At 37.2% G+C, this 16180-nt stretch overlaps 1 protein-coding gene across 1 annotated transcript; it reads right to left on the minus strand.

Annotated features, from left to right (window-relative positions):
• Positions 1–125: 125 nt before the first annotated feature.
• On the minus strand, positions 126–8854 carry itpka (inositol-trisphosphate 3-kinase A). The gene is made up of 7 exons (XM_087780149.1): positions 8488–8854; positions 6750–6846; positions 6451–6664; positions 5169–5373; positions 4296–4397; positions 4119–4190; positions 126–1897 (listed from the first exon to the last, which is right to left on the minus strand). Exons 1-7 carry the CDS (start codon positions 8686–8688, stop codon positions 1670–1672), a joined length of 1119 nt encoding a protein of 372 aa, XP_087636275.1. The 5' UTR covers positions 8689–8854; the 3' UTR covers positions 126–1669.
• Between the last annotated feature and the right edge of the window lie 7326 nt (positions 8855–16180).

The following is a 16180-nucleotide window of genomic DNA, read 5'->3' on the forward strand; positions in this document are numbered from 1 at the left end:
TTCCATGTTCTTAGGTAGCTGAAAATACTATGCAATATACTTTAAGACTTTCACATATATGTATCAAAATAAATCATCCTGTACCAACATCCTGGTGTTTTTATCTTCTGAAGAAACAAAACGGCTTTCCTGTTTCAATGTCAATATTTATTGAGTGTACACACGTTCACACCCACATACCAAATAATTGTACAACAAAATAACTGTTTCTTTCTGGTTGCCTTCAAGGGTAATACTAATATATATATAAGCAATGTTTAAATGAAAACAATAACCAGCCTGTTCATTTATCTAGGTTCCCTTAAATACTTTCCCATCATAATTCTGATTAAATCCCTATATAATTATCAACCCCTTTCAACTTACTCCTTCTAGAGTCTAGACTAACCCTAGTACCTGGAGAAACATGAAGGACCTATGATACAAGATTTAGCTAACACTTTGACAATTTCTTTGGTTATTTATACATACACACATACTGTATAGTTCTTTTTCTAGGAAGAGACCACGGTTTCTTTCAGGTTTTAACTGTCATTGAAGAATTGTGAAATAATTGGAATAAGTACTGTTTTGCTAAAGTATGCCTGAGATAAATTAAGTAATAATAACAACTCAAAGACCCAAAAGATGGATACACACCAGCAGTAGGGTACAGGTGGTTTTGTATGAAGGGTTAGGGTTCATTTCAGTGATGGGTGGAGAATTTGATGGTGTTAATAAGACACACTGTCATACCAACAAGCCTTAACGTGGACGTGTGAGTGCTTGGTCTTGGCACATAGTTTTGAGGTATGGAAACGGATGGGTATTCACCATAGATGGATTGATGAAACACAATCCTTCATTTCCGAGCCTCTAGATTTCCCTGTTTGAAAAAAAAAGTTTGCTTTAACTACTTCCATTAAAACCTCACATCTTTTTTAGAGTGACCAATGGAAGCCTAGAAACAGGTTGGATACATCAGTTATCTTCTAGTAGAGCATAGGAGTTGAGAAGGAGTCCAGTGGCAATAATTCTTCAGTCAAATGAATTGCTAACAATTATACAGCAATACAGTGATACACAAACTATTATTCCTTCACGCCAGTGGTGGTTAGCTCCAGTGTAGCAGCCCTGTGGAAGACTGACAGAATCAGTCTTAAACAACTTTTTTGACCTCCATTATGATCAGTTATAAACCCTTTGATTATAAAAACTCCACTGCTGCCTTCTTAACTGGTGACAGGGTGTCTGATTTATATTGCTTCTGTTAGCAAACTAGTTTTCTTTTGCTGAATTAGTGTTTCTCGTTTCCTGTTCTGTTCAGTTTGGTATGAATATATATTTTTGTAAACGTATAAGAGGATCTCTGAATGTTGTGGTTGTCTACAACTGCTGTCATTTTCTCACTTCACCACATTTCAACAGAAACAGATCAGGGACCGCCTCCTAAAGATTCAGAGAGCTCTCACAGAAAGCTCCTCACTCAGACTCAAATAATCCTAGCAAGAAGTCTTAGCTAAGGAGTGATTCCTGAACACAAAGTAATGGACAATAAAACTCATACCTCAGTGAGGAGGTGTGGTTGACTCCTTTTGCTAGGTATGACTCATCATTAAACATTCATGATTCGAAGAATCTTTGACACTACGGCCCAAGAAATGTGACCTATAATGTTTCGGATGGGTTCTTATTGACCTAATACTTCGTCCCTTCCGTCACAGATGATTGACTCAAGCGTGTTAACCAGGTTGTCCAAACCCAGCAGGTAGCCATCTTCACGACTGCCCTCTTTCCAAGGAACACTGTGCTTTAAACTCTGACCAACTGGCATGGCTGTGGTCTTCCCAAAGTCGATTATCCAGACCTGAGCCTTCCCTGTATGGTCATGGACGAAGAGCAGTGAGCTGCCAATGACCTGAGAGGAAGCATCAAGACTATTATTTTCTAACAGGAAAACAACTTTAGTTATTCTTTCCTCAATTCTCTCAAAAGCAAGTAAACCTTGGTTATACTGAAAGGGTTTGTGTTATGCCCTGTAGCACTTATCCCTCCCGACATTCTTCATCTGATATACAGTTAAGTACAGTGGTATGAAAAAGTTTGGGCACCCCTGTACATTTTCATGATATTCCTTTATAAATCATTGGTTGTTTGGATAAAAATTCCAGTTAAATATATCTTATAGGAGACAAACATAGTGATATTTGAGAAGTGAAATAAAGTTTATATGATTTACAGAAAGTGTGAAAGAATTAATTAAACAAAATTAGGCATGTGCATAAATTTAGGCAACACAAAAGAAAAATTACTCAATATTTCGTGCATCCTCCTTCTTCAGAAATAACAGCCTCTAAACGCTTCCAATAGCTTCCAATTAGGGTCTGGATTCTGGTGGATGGTATTTTGGACCATTCTTCTTTACAGATCCTCTCCAGTTCAGTCAGGTTTGATGCTTTCTGAGCATGGACCGCCCGCTTTAAATCACACCATAAATGTTCAATAATATTCAGGTCCAGGGACTGAGATGGCCATTCCAGAACGTTATACTTGTTCCTCTGCATGAACGCCTTAGTAGATTTTGAGCAGTGTTTAGGATCATTGTCTTGTTGAAAGACCCAGCCCCGGCGCAACTTCAACTTTGTTACTGATTCCTGGACATTGTTCTCCAGAATCTGCTAATATTGAGAGGAATCCATGCGCCCCTCAACTTTAACAAGATTCCCCGTCCCTGCACTGGCCACACAGCCCCACAGCATGATGGAACCACCACCAAATGTTACTGTAGGCAGCAAGTTCTTTTCTTGGAATGCTGTGTTCTTTTTCCGTCATGCATAACGCCCCTGGTTATGCCCAAATAACTCTATTTTAGTTTCATCAGTCCACAACACCTTATTCCAAAATGAAGCTGGCTTGTCCAAATGTGCTTTAGCATACCTCAAGCGACCCCGTTTGTAGCGTGTGCAGAGAAAAGGCTTTTTCCGCATTACTCTTCCATAAAGCATCTCCTTGTGTAAAGTGCGCTGAATAGTTGAACGATGCACAGTGACACCATCTGTAGCAAGTTGATGTTGCAGGTCTTTGGAGCTGGTCTGTGGGTTGACTGTGACTGTTCTCAGCATCCTGCGCCTCTGTTTATCTGAGATTTTCCTTGGTCTGCAACTCCGGGCCTTAACTAGAACTGTGCCTGTGGTCTTCCATTTCCTCACAATGTTCCTCACAGTTGAAACTGAGAGCTCAAATCTCTGAGATAACTTTCTATATCCTTCCCCTAAACCATGATGTCGAACAATCATTGTTTTCAGGTCATTTGAGAGTTGTTTTGAGGCTCCCGTCTTGCCACTCTTCATAGAGGAGATGCAAAGAGGAGAAACACTTACAATTGGCCTCCTTAAATAATATTTCTCATGATTGGACTCACCTGTGTATGGAGGTCAAGGGTCACGGAGGTTACCAAACCAATTTTGAATTCAAATAATTAGTGCTAAAGCTATTAAAATCAATAAGATATAACGGTGCCTAAATTTATGCACATGCCTAATTTTGTTTAAATAATTCTTGCAGACTGTCTGTAAATCATATACACTTTATTTCACTTCTCAAATATCACTGTTGTTGTCTACTACAAGATATATTTCACTGGATTTTTTTATCCTAACAACCAATGATTTATAAAGGAAAATCATGAAAATGTACAGGGGTGCCCAAACTTTTTCATACCACTGTATGTATGCGTCTATCTCTCCTTGCAAGGTTGCCCACCATCTGGCCTCCCAATGAATGACATGGACAGTCCGATCCCTGTCTCTTAGCTGCCCTTTATTTGAAGGCTCGTCATTGTCCAAGATCACTTTTTCAAGACGGCTACATTTCCTGGTTGCCCGGTATTGTCTCATGCATTGTATGAGTGAAATGTAATTCAAAGTCTGCAATTATTGTTTTATTAAAAAATTGGAATCCACTTTTCTTTAACAGGTACGGATAAACTGCATGCAAGATTTAGAGTATTTTAGCGGAAAGTTCTGAGATGCGACTAGACACACCTTTTGGTATCAGCTGTGACTACAGTAGAGCTTAAGCTTATTTTCTAATTTGAACTCAGTCAAGTAGATGGCATGTCAAATACAAACATATCTTACCTCATGTTGCATGAAGAACTCTGATCTTTTGAGGGCATGTCGGATCTCTGTCAGTCTTCTCACATAACTTTTCTGTTGTAAACACAGATCATGAAGAATAGATAGTAGATCGTTTTTTTTCCACAAAGTTGTTTAAGTTTTCGTTGCCTGGATTGCTCATGAGTCACTGCCACTTACTATGATATTGACATTTCCTCCAACAAAGCCTTGGAACACCAGGATGACATCCTGCTTGCAGTGTGTTTTCTTGAAGTCAGTTCGACACTTGCCGTCACAATTCTGAGCAGAACACATCATGTTACAACACAGCTCAAACACTATATCCTGTGTTTACCCTCTCATCCCTTAAGGAACCATACCGTTTCAACAAGTGTTTATTTTAACTTTATAAAAATGTAAAACTCACCCACCTCCCTCTGAAAAGCTGCTATGTAACTACTACATTTGTTGATATTTCAACCTGTCCGCATCAGCTAGTGAACAAACAGACTGCGCTTAATATGAAAAAGTATTACCCTTAAGCAATGTTCATGAATAGTGAAAGTAAATAACGTTAGACAAAAGATGCCATTAGACCGGTTTAACAAGTTTTTTGTCCACCTGCAAGTTGAGAATTAAGGCAGCGGATAGTCTCACCATAAAGCAAACATTAATTCTATAAACCTGAGGTAAAGGTAATTTTGGAAACACTACCAGTTCATTTAATGAGCTCTAAAATTTCAAAATGTGAGAATTACAAATGATATGGTTCAATGTAATGGTAAATATGAATCTACACTTTTACCAATAATATGGAAGAGTTCTAGGATCTGGATAATAACTAAAATGACATTTCTTTAAACAAATGTATAAATGAATGTCATTAATTACATATATATGTGTATGGATTTTTAAATGTGTATTGTTTTGTTGTTAAAGTGCTTTGTGACCGTGGTCTGTGAAAGGAGCTTTGCAAATAAAACTTACTAACTTACTATACTGGTTATTACAAAGAAATTGTTTCTTTACAGCGATTTGAACTTTTAAATTTGTCATGTGTTCATCTGCCACCTTGGTGCCTTCTATCCTGAAACCCAGCGTGTTGGTGGAGCTAATGGTGTCCCTCCACTGCATGTAGCGAAGCTTGGTGACGCCATTTTGGACATGCTCTTGTTGTGTTGGCCCATCGCTGTCCACCGCCATCATCTTCTTGAAGAGGTCCTCCCTCAGTTTTGGACGTTCGCGTGCTCGAACCAGCTCCTCCTCCAAGTAGGTCCTTCAAACAACACTAGGATGAAAACATCTTTCAAGAGCAGGAGCTTAGTGTTTACTGACAAATGGCCTTTGTGCATCTATCTAAATAGCAAATTATGTTTACTTTCTGGGTTAGTCTTGTATTCATATTCATAACACGCAAACATAAGATGTTCCTGCTTTTCAACTTGAGAACCAGATACAATATTCTAGTGTAAAAATGCTGTTTAAGGCAAATTGTTGCTTGTTTCTAACTCAAGGTGGTGTTAGTTAGGCCATGATGATAATCTTACAATTCTTAAACGTTTACTTTTAGAAAAAAACATTGTAACTTTAAACAATGTTAGTGCAGCAAGAAAACAAACGACAATTTTAGTTTCACTTTGTGAACATAACTTCCTCCTACCAGAAGCCAAAACTAAGAGGAGACTCCACATCGACGTTCAACACTGTGAAAGTGTTTTGCAAGACAGTGGTTTTGTAACACTGCGGTTTCTTGTTTATGACAACGCGGAGTCTCCAGGGACACCCTGACTTTGCCTGTTGTTGAAGATAATCGGATTTGACATTTAGGCAAGTAAATAACGTAAATGACTGAAGGAGAAAAAATACCAAACTTTACAATAGTTAGAATAATATTTCATTTTTACCAAGAACATAGACAGTTTGTTTATGTCTCGAAGGGTAAAAGATATTTAATATTATTTAGTCATTTTAACAAGTATCTGCGTGTTAGATAAAATAAACTAGACAAACAGCAATGCTAGGAATACTAAGCTTAAAACAAAAACGTTTGGTTACTGTGGCTGTATCTCCTTCTGAGGGATTTTCTCGGGCCATTTATTCAAGTTCTATGCCAGCAAAACTCAGTTTCAAATTCTCCTTGTGTGAACGTCACTGTATTGGCTGTTCTCTTACTTGTTTGCGTTATTAACTCAACCATGGCTGTATGCTCTCTAATGGTTGATGTCTTTTAACATCATCACAATAAATAAAGTGCTTTTATTGTGTTATTTTATTTTGTTGCACCCCCAATAAATCCGTTCATACCTAGGTTAGCAAACACCCACCCACGCCCACACAAACCACAGTTTCTTACCTTAAACCCATCTTGCAGTCCATGACATTGGGTTGTTCAAATTTCGTGAGCAGATCCGTAAGTCGAAGAAAAGACTCCCCTTCTCTTTCAATAACACCATGGTAACCAGGAACAAACGGTAACAGTGAATCGTTTCTCAGCTTTTCAAAACACTGCATCTCATTTTCCGAGAACTTCTTGAGTATAGTGCCTTCTTCTGCAGCCTTAAAATTCCCTAAGATGAGACCAAATATCAGAAGGCGTCGCTGCATCATCACATTTATTTTGTATTTACAAAGATTTATAAAACGTTGTGTAACCTTTATGGCCAGCGAGCTGAACCCATTGGAGTTTTTTTCTTTGTGTAGCAGTGATGGGACACTGGACAATGGTCTTCAACTTCCACCATGGTTTGTTCTGGTGAATACAAAAGAGGGGATTTAGAACAGCAAACTGCAACTGTTAAGATGTAAAGGAAACTTAATGAATCATCAATGCTTTCCTCACCACAGGAAAACCACTCTCTAGACCTGAACAAAATGGAAACTTTCCAAACACACACAATGAGGCCACTTTTTATGTGTACACTCATCTGACAATGTTGAGCCAGTTGATTAATAACGTAAACTTTCCTTTGTGAAACTTTTAGTTGACCATTAATATCAGCAGTCGTGATCAAAGATAAAAACAGGAAACGAAACCTCCACACAAACACAAGCATAACCTCTCCAAGACTTCTAAATGTCAGATGACTCTTTACTTAGTGCTTCTTGTTTACTGATAATATCTCATGCGGACGGGAAAACACTCCCGCACACTCAGTAAAAAAGGTGAATGACACAAATGACGAGGCAGGTTACCTTCAGGATATTTAATTCAAGATAATTATTTGCAAACAATTGTGAGAAAGACCAACAATGTCAATCACCAGAATCTGGGTCTCATCTTCCATATTGACTCAAGTTCGTGGAATTGTATAGAGTTGTAGTTCTTAAGAACAGTCTCAAGGTCAGGATCTTTAAGTCTTGCCAGGTCAAGAAGAAAGAAGTATTAAACTATTAAACTATACGCTCAGAGGGGCAGTCGCACTACTTTCGATCATGACTACCACAAAGTCATACGTGTACCTTCAACAACTCTAAACTCCCAGTACAAAGTTTGAAAAGCATGTTGACTAAATCAAATGGGTGGGACTCTCACAGCCTTCCCTATCAATGCTTTAATTAAACACCTAAGAAAGGTTGATGGATTTAAAGTTGAGCTCCATCATGTGTGTTTGTGCGGATATACTTATTTTAGACGTGTTATGTTTGCAACTATTATGACCCCATAATCCTGATAACATCTTAAGTAAGTTTTTATCATATTATGAAACTAGTTACACTTACAATGTGAGTGACCAAAAAAAAATTGTGTAGGAGAAGCCTTTTTAAATCTTTCACTCTATGTAAAAGTTGGTTATTTAACGTAATTAACAACTGGATTTAGATAACTCTTCCCTTCCAATTTTACACATATATATTGTGTGCTTGGGATGTAAGTTCACAACAATACAATTAAAAATAAGATTTCCTTCACTTTAAATTACATTTTAAACAGAACTACAATCCAGACGGATCAGGCTAAGCATAAAAGACCATATTTATCTACCACAGAGAGAGCAAAATAACAACATTACAGTGTGGGAATTGCCTGGAAAGCCTTGGCTCCTGTAATATTTTGTGCGACTAAAATTCTGTGATGTCACTTAAAGAAAATAGACCGAACCGAACCGAAACAACAAACATATGGTATAGTTTTATACGCATACTTTTAAATCCATTTGTTCATTGAAAGGACACAAAAGTATCAGTTTTGTAGAATGACTCATAAAATGATTATTTATTTTATCCTTTACTTCAAGATAGACTTATATATGTTATCAAACTAAACACCAGGACTTAGTTTGCCAAAACAAACACTTGATGGAAGCCAGCTCAGCAGTCAGTATTCCACAGTTATATGACTATAACACATGGGAACAGTCGACAATAACATGTTCCATGACAGTCCACTGACCTCTCCAGTGTCCACCACTTGCTCCAGAGTGACGATGCCCTTACTCTCTCTCTCACCGTCGCTCGACCCCTCGGAAGACACGGAGGAGCTGGACTGTGTCCTCCGTCGGGTTCCGTCCGGGGCGTCATCCTCCTGCCGGGTCTCCCTGGAGGAGCAGCCCCCCTCCGGAGGGACGGTCACCTGTGGCGCTGCTCGATCCATCACAGTCCGCGGGGAGATTCCTGCGGCTTCCAAAATATTCTCATAACCGATCGAAGCTGTTTCTGCGGGAACTGTCGCCTTTGACCCGAGCAGGTCTTGTTGAGACACTTTGACGAGTTTAGGTGTCAGTGTGCTTCCTCCTGTCGCGAGTCTGTTGACAGGAAGCCACTGTCAGATGCAGAAGGGAACCCTCGTCTACGCGCGCGTCCACGTGCACACGCACAGATCGTGTAAGCCGCCCAGATAACACGTGTTTCTGTTTCCGTTGTTTTTAATTCAAATAACTACATACATGTTAAGCATTTGAAATATAATTCCTGCAATACATGGTCAACGTACAGTTTAGTTTGACCAAAACGGTATTTTAATAATATTTGAAACCAAATAATGAAATATTTTGTTCAAGTTTTTATGGGGCGCGAATGTAAAATTAAAGTAAAAATTTTCGCACCATTTTTTTTTCCCAGATTGAGCCAATATTTCTCACATTTATGAAATATAAAATCTAAATCTAAATGTTAAATAAACTAAACGGAACTAAACTTAACTGAACATACCCACATGTTAAATATATATCTTAATGATAAATATATATATATATATAAATATTTCATTAAAATCTAAAAGTTAAATATATATCTAAATGTTAACTATATATCTAAATGTTAAATATATAGCTAACTCTAAATCTTAACTCTAAATCCTAAATCGCTCTCCGTTTGTAAAGTGAAGATTTAGACGCCACTCTTTGAACACGCTTCGACTGGCACCAACCATATGGCTCTTAATTGAAATACTTTGAAAAATGAACATAACGCTAGCTCAAATTGGCTAGCATTATGTTCATTTTGTGAAAAGTACGAAATAAAACACAAATATTACTTACCTGGGATGATGCAGTTGGTGTACTAAAGACTTTGCAGTGCCACTCGCACACCTGGAATTCATTATACTTCACCGCCTGCACTCTATTTAATATACTTTACTCTAAGCCAACTGAAGTTCAACCAGGAGTAGCCATATCTTTAGACGCCAAAGGCCTTTGATAGAGTAGAGCGGTAGTACCTTTTTTCTGTTTTGGAAAATTCAAATTTGGAGACACATTCATCTCCTGGATCCGTCTTTTATATACCTCTCCATTTACCAAGCTATAAAGTTAGTTAATACAATTGACAAAATATGTATTTTTTTTATGGTGCGGAAATCCGCCAAGGGTACAAAAAACGATCCTTCAAACTAGTTAATTCGATGGTGGTCTGTCATTACTGAATTTTCAAGTTTACATATTTCACATATTCAGAAACTCTGTTATTATGTGGCATTATGAAAAAGGTTTTAGTGTGATTTGGAACTGGCGACAGAAAACATCTCTGTCTATTATCTACCCTAATGTTGATGTATGTGTGACGTGTGACAGATGTTAGTGCTCTCCTTGTAACCTCTCACATATGTTTTTCTTGTGCCCAAATAGTCAGCTTTTGTGGTCTAGATATTTTTCAATTATGAACGCAGTTCTTGGTTTAAGGTTAAAACCTTGTCAATATATACTGCTTTCTTCGGACACCTAGGCATGGGGAAGGGTTGAGGAGGGAGTGGAGTTCACAGGTATTTATATTGGATCTAAATGAACATACTACTACTAATACATTGTCTATACACTTACAAGGGTATAACATTTTTTACTTAATATATTAACCCTTTGGATTTCATGTTATTTGTTTGTTTTTTTATTTGATTTATTTTCTTCAATTTTATTTTTCTACTCTTTTTTTTCAATTATTATCATAGCTGTTGTTGTTCATTCATTGTTATTACCACTTAATCTTTTTTTCCAGTCTATTGTTGTATTTCATTTCATTGCTGTTGTTTCTTTGTTAAAATGAGATATAGTATTGTCACTGTGGAAATGTATACATTGCTGAATAAGTATCAATAAATATATTTCTAAAAAAACAAAAATGGAGCAACCAAGCAACACAGAATCTCTATATGTCAAGATACAAATTACCCCCAAACTTAAAAGGCAACTAATGAGTTATCTTCAGTGTTTCTTAAGTTAATCTTCGACCTCATTGTACTCATGAGTATGTCTCTGTTTGCAGAAAAATCCCTTTTTATGAGGGCAAGTAGAAAATTAGTAGAGTTTAAATTTTGGATAAACTAGCCCTTCAATAATAAAGAAACTAAATAGTGGATGGCAATAACTGAGAACATAGAAATACAAAACAAACAACTGTACAAAACCACACCATGCAAATGAACATGAAATAAATCAAATAAACGATAATAGTCGAATTATTCAAATAAATATGCAAGTTTTCAACATGGTATTACCATTGACCACTGGAAAGATTTTAATTTTTGATGGTAGAATCAAGTGGCTGAAAGGGGAAACCAAAATCTTGTTGTTTCTGAGAAACTTTGGTCCTTCTACCAAGCAGGGAAAAGTAAATTGAATAATTCCTTAATATATTTCAATAATGCAGGGAGATTTTACTGTATTCAATCAACTAGATTTAGCAGATGTTTTGAATAATCAGTTTATTAACGGGTTATGTTATGTTTTCACTAAAGTAAACTTAAGTAATTGTTACTTTGCATAAAAATTCACAGTCAATTGCTTTCATAAGATCAAGACATGTGCTCCGCTCTACTTCAGGTCCAGTATCTCGCCCAGTATCTAACAGCCATGAATAGTATGTTTTTTTAGAGTTACCCTACTACTGCCCTCCTGTGAGTTATGTGCACTTGGTAAATGCATGGGAATATGTTTAACTACTGGTTATTAAGTATAGTCTGTAGGGACTTGTTTATAAGTAGGACTAAGTTATCTTTAAAGAAGTCCTTTGCTGAGTAACTGTACCCCTCTACAGTGTGACTTCTCCCTCATCAACAAGCGGAGCTTCTTATTTAAGTCCCTTGTTTTAAACTAATTTATTGTATTTTATTTTATTCATTTTATTTTATATGTTGCAACACAATATAAATCCTGTTTTTTTTTTTACATTAATTAAATAACATTTCTTCTTCTGATATTTAAATGTGATGTACTAAAAGTAGCCATCGCTAGTATTATTTTTAAAATTAATTTCAAGTATTTCAATGCCGATGGAAACATATGAATAGGAAAAAATACTCTTTCTTTCAAACAAGATTAGAATGGACAGAAATTAATAGTTACAGTAGAACAAGTCTTCCAAGAAGAAACATGTCATCTGTTGGTCAACAGAAGATACTGCACTGAGGGAAATAAAACATGAATATGCAACATATGACACACAAAGATATATCTAAATGATATGTCATTATATGTCTTTTTCCAGTAGGGGACTTTCTTACTTATTTACTTACAGTAGAGGAGTATTTTAAGGTCAAAGGTGACTGCAGGTGCCGCTCTTTTACGTGTAATGGACTAGACGTGTTTGCGTTGTGAATCGATATAAATCTTCTGCACATGCATATGCATATATATGAGAACTTTCTACCTGTGGTCTACATCTTTGAACATGATGCTTAAGAATGAAAACTCTGAAAAAATGCGGAAGCTGCAAACTCCGGCTCACTGGTAGGTACTAGCAATGAGGAATCTTGCTAAACAAGGTAACAGTCTTGTCACAGTGTAGAGTTTAGGGTGTAAAAACAAACATTGACAAAGTCATGATCCAGTTCTTTGTTAAACGTTCAATTTATTTAACTTAATGCATTTTCATTGCCACATAACAGCTGCGCTCGACACAACACTTGAGATACTTTTTAAAAATAAAAGGAACTTTGATTTTAAGACATTCTGATAGAACAACTTCAATAAAAGGCAGTCACATTAAAGAAAGCACATTTATCTGTATTTGAGCTTTTTTTTTACCCTACAGATGGGAGGGATTTGATCTGTTGTTGTCTTCGTTAAATTAAAAAAAAAAAAAAAAGTAATAATAATAATGAAAAGTATTTTAAATTCCAAGATAAAGAGGTAAACCAGATGGGAAACACCATAAAACAATCTATGAATGAAACATGGAAAGCTTGTCTCTGAATGCATCACTACACTTGCTAGTGTAATCAGTTATTACTGCTGAAATCAATTACCGTGCAGCCTGTTAAGCATAACTTTCATGTTTTTCAATTACAGTCTATTACAGTAAAGGAATAGCAAAGGATGATGACGTCACAGGTTTTGTGAACTACATCCACAGCAAAATTAAACATGAAATGTAAATCTTCATTTATATTTAAAAGTGATCATAATCTAAACATCATTATTTGGTCTGCAGCCAGAAAGACCTCCCATAGATCAGCAAGCAAGATAGATGAGGAGGGATTGGAACTGGAACAGTTATCAGACCAGTTCAAGAGGCCAAACACACGCCTCACTTATACTCAAGGCAAGTTCTTCAGGACTGCTGGTCTTCTGTAACTCTCAGACCAATGAAACCTGGTCAGTGTGACCTTTGACACTGCTAAAATAACATGCTGTTGGAACATAATGATAGCCCCTCCCAAACCGGAAGTAGCGTAAATCAAATATTAGCCTTCAAGCTTCACACGGCCTCAAATGCCAGCCTCTTGTAGTTATAGAATTAACCCTTTAATTTCCTACTGGCCACGTTAACCACAGAAAGGTCAAAGATTTGAACAAAAACTGACATTGAGTCTAGTGTGAAATATCATGATCATTTTTAGACCCCCAGGGGCCACAGGGAATGAACACGTGCCAAAATCCATACTTTCATGACTGTTGCTCTTTTGCTCCTATTTGACCTCTGTGACCCTCATTACAATGAAACAAGGTCTGTTTGACCTTTGACACCTCTCAAATCATATGCTGGTGGAACCATAATGATAGTCCCTCCCAAACCGGAAGTAGCTTCAGTAAGCACCTAGAGAAACGCCCTTATAAAAAGTTGTGGATGGATGAAATCTAAAGAACCTCCAAAAGTTTCAGATCATTTAAAACAATACTGGTTGAGTTATGGAGCGTCAACGTCCAGATTTCTCTATGTTTCCCATGGTGCTACGGGGCAGGGGAAGTTCATTGCAACATCAAACCACCACAGACAAAATGGAGTCTAGACTAACATATCAAAATGTCATCTCTGAGGTCCAAGTAGAAAAAATGTTGCCCAAGTTGAGTTCTGGAAGATCAAGTCTGGTTATTCTGTTACACTCAGCGACCATCTTGACAGAAGAACGATGGACACAAATTTTTTCAAACCAATAGTAGGAGTTAGCTGCTACTTTTGCAAGTGTGGTTATTTCATTTATCTCTACTTATCTCTGAAATATCTCCACTGTGTTTTGCTGAATGTTTGTTTGTTTGTTTATGTTTGTATTTTGTTGATGTAATTTGGGTGTTGATGGTTAATAATTGAGTAGTGAAGGGTTAGGTTTAGACAAGCTTATGCTTCGTCCTACTAACGTTTTGGACATGTTGGGTAAATATTATTATTTTTTTGACTATAATTATTGTTTGACTAATGTCATTGTTTTTTTGTTTTTTTTTTAAGTTTACATTCTTATGTAACATGTTCGAAATAAAGCATTCATTCATGATTCATTAACATATGGTGTCTGCTTTGCCTGAATATGCCTCAAACTAGGGTAAAAAGAGACCTTTTTGCAAGTTCTAAATATCCAATAGTCATTTTCACAACACATTACCTGCACTGAGGAAAGATGGCCTCCTAAAAAACATAACATGCATTTGGTCAGTTTGATTCAAAAATATATATTTGTAAAGCATTACCAGCACTAATTGCAGTAAAACACTGGAATATATAGAGTGAAGACAGGGTTAGCAGGACTCACTGTTCAAGAATGCCTCAGGCTTCATACAATATTAATATTGTACATGAGCTGTTTTTTAAGCATTCATTGGTATCAATTATCGGCAACTCTGATGTTACAACTGCATTGGTCATGTTGGGATGAATACTATGGGACCATTATTCAAAATGAAGGAAAGGCGCTTTAAAAATAATCATTACTTACTTAAAACAGTCAGTATTGATATACTGATTTGACAATGTTGCCTTTGTGCTAGTGCCATAGAGAAATATTGAATGTTTAATACCTTTAGCTTTCTCCTTAGTAGATATAATATAGTAGATGTAAATAAATATATCTTTTTTGCATTTGAACACCACTTTTTGCATCTGTTGTTTGTGAGCCATTGTTTTATTGATGATCTTTTTTATATTTATGTCATTTTACTCTTATGTGATCATGTTTGCATCATCAGATTAGAAAATATTATTATTCAATAAAATACTTAATAAAATACTTGGAAAATGACCGGTAAATATGCCATAGTGATGACTTCCGGTGAGCCTTTGATCGGCTGCTTGAAACGTAAGCTCCTGCAATAATTGCCAAAAACAGTCGTTTTAACGACTACTTGTCCGGATATTATGCTCATATCACTTAAGATATGTCTCAAGCATCTCGGATCTATGATCGTGATGCTCTTTTCAACATCAGAGAGTCGATGGAGGACTTCACTCACGACTGTTACCAACGTCCGGTGAACGTGTTTCCGGCTCCGCTTCTCATCGACTCGGACTCTGTGGAATATCGTTTGATCTCTCGAGTACCGGGCGATTTCCACAAGGGATCGAGTCGGGCTGGAGTACAGGTCAGGATGAGACGTGCAGTTGCGATCGCTCGGAACAACTGACGTCATCGAACGTCATCGATGTTTGATCGACATCCCTCTCACTGTGTGTGACGACACATCAGCGCTGCCGTCTGTCCAGACCTCAACGAAAGGTGGTAAGATTTTTTCATTTCCTCTCTTTAATTCGACTTTTACAACCGAGTTGAACTTCAGTGACAGCTGGTACCCACGTGACCGCTGTTCGCTTCAAAAGATCCCGCTCTGCGCGCCTGTCAGTGACGCGGCGGCGTCAGTGACGTCATCGGTGCTGAATGTGGGACTTCTTAATGTTCGCTCCATTACTAATAAATCCTTTATTCTTAATGATCTTTTCACAAGAGTTAATTTGGATTTATTATGTCTTTCTGAGACTTGGCAGAGAGAGGAAGAGTTTATTCATCTGAACGAACTCTGTCCAGTAGGGAGCGCTGTCCTGGGGAAGCCTCGCCTCTCTGGTCGTGGGGGAGGTCTTGCTACTGTTTTTAGGGAGAGTTGTTCTTGCAAAGTGATTCAGACACAGGAATTCACTTCTTTTGAGTCTCAGATGATCTTGGTTGGTTCTACAAGACCTTTCTATTGTGTGTCAATCTACCGTCCGCCTGGTCCTGCGGCAATGTTCTTGAAAGACTTTAGTGACTTCTTATCTTCCATTATTCAGATGGAATCTGTTCTTATTCTTGGAGACTTTAATCTTCATGTTGATGACGTCACATCTTGTTCTGCTAAAGAACTTTTAACTTTAACTGAAGCCTTTAATTTTGAGCAACATGTTTCTGAACCCACTCATCAAAAAGGCCACATTTTAGACTTAGTTTTTACTCTTGGCCTGAACATTTCTAATGT

This window comes from Callionymus lyra, chromosome 18 (genome assembly GCF_982586985.1).
Source record: "Callionymus lyra chromosome 18, fCalLyr1.hap1.1, whole genome shotgun sequence".
NCBI classification, from domain to species: domain Eukaryota; kingdom Metazoa; phylum Chordata; class Actinopteri; order Syngnathiformes; family Callionymidae; genus Callionymus; species Callionymus lyra.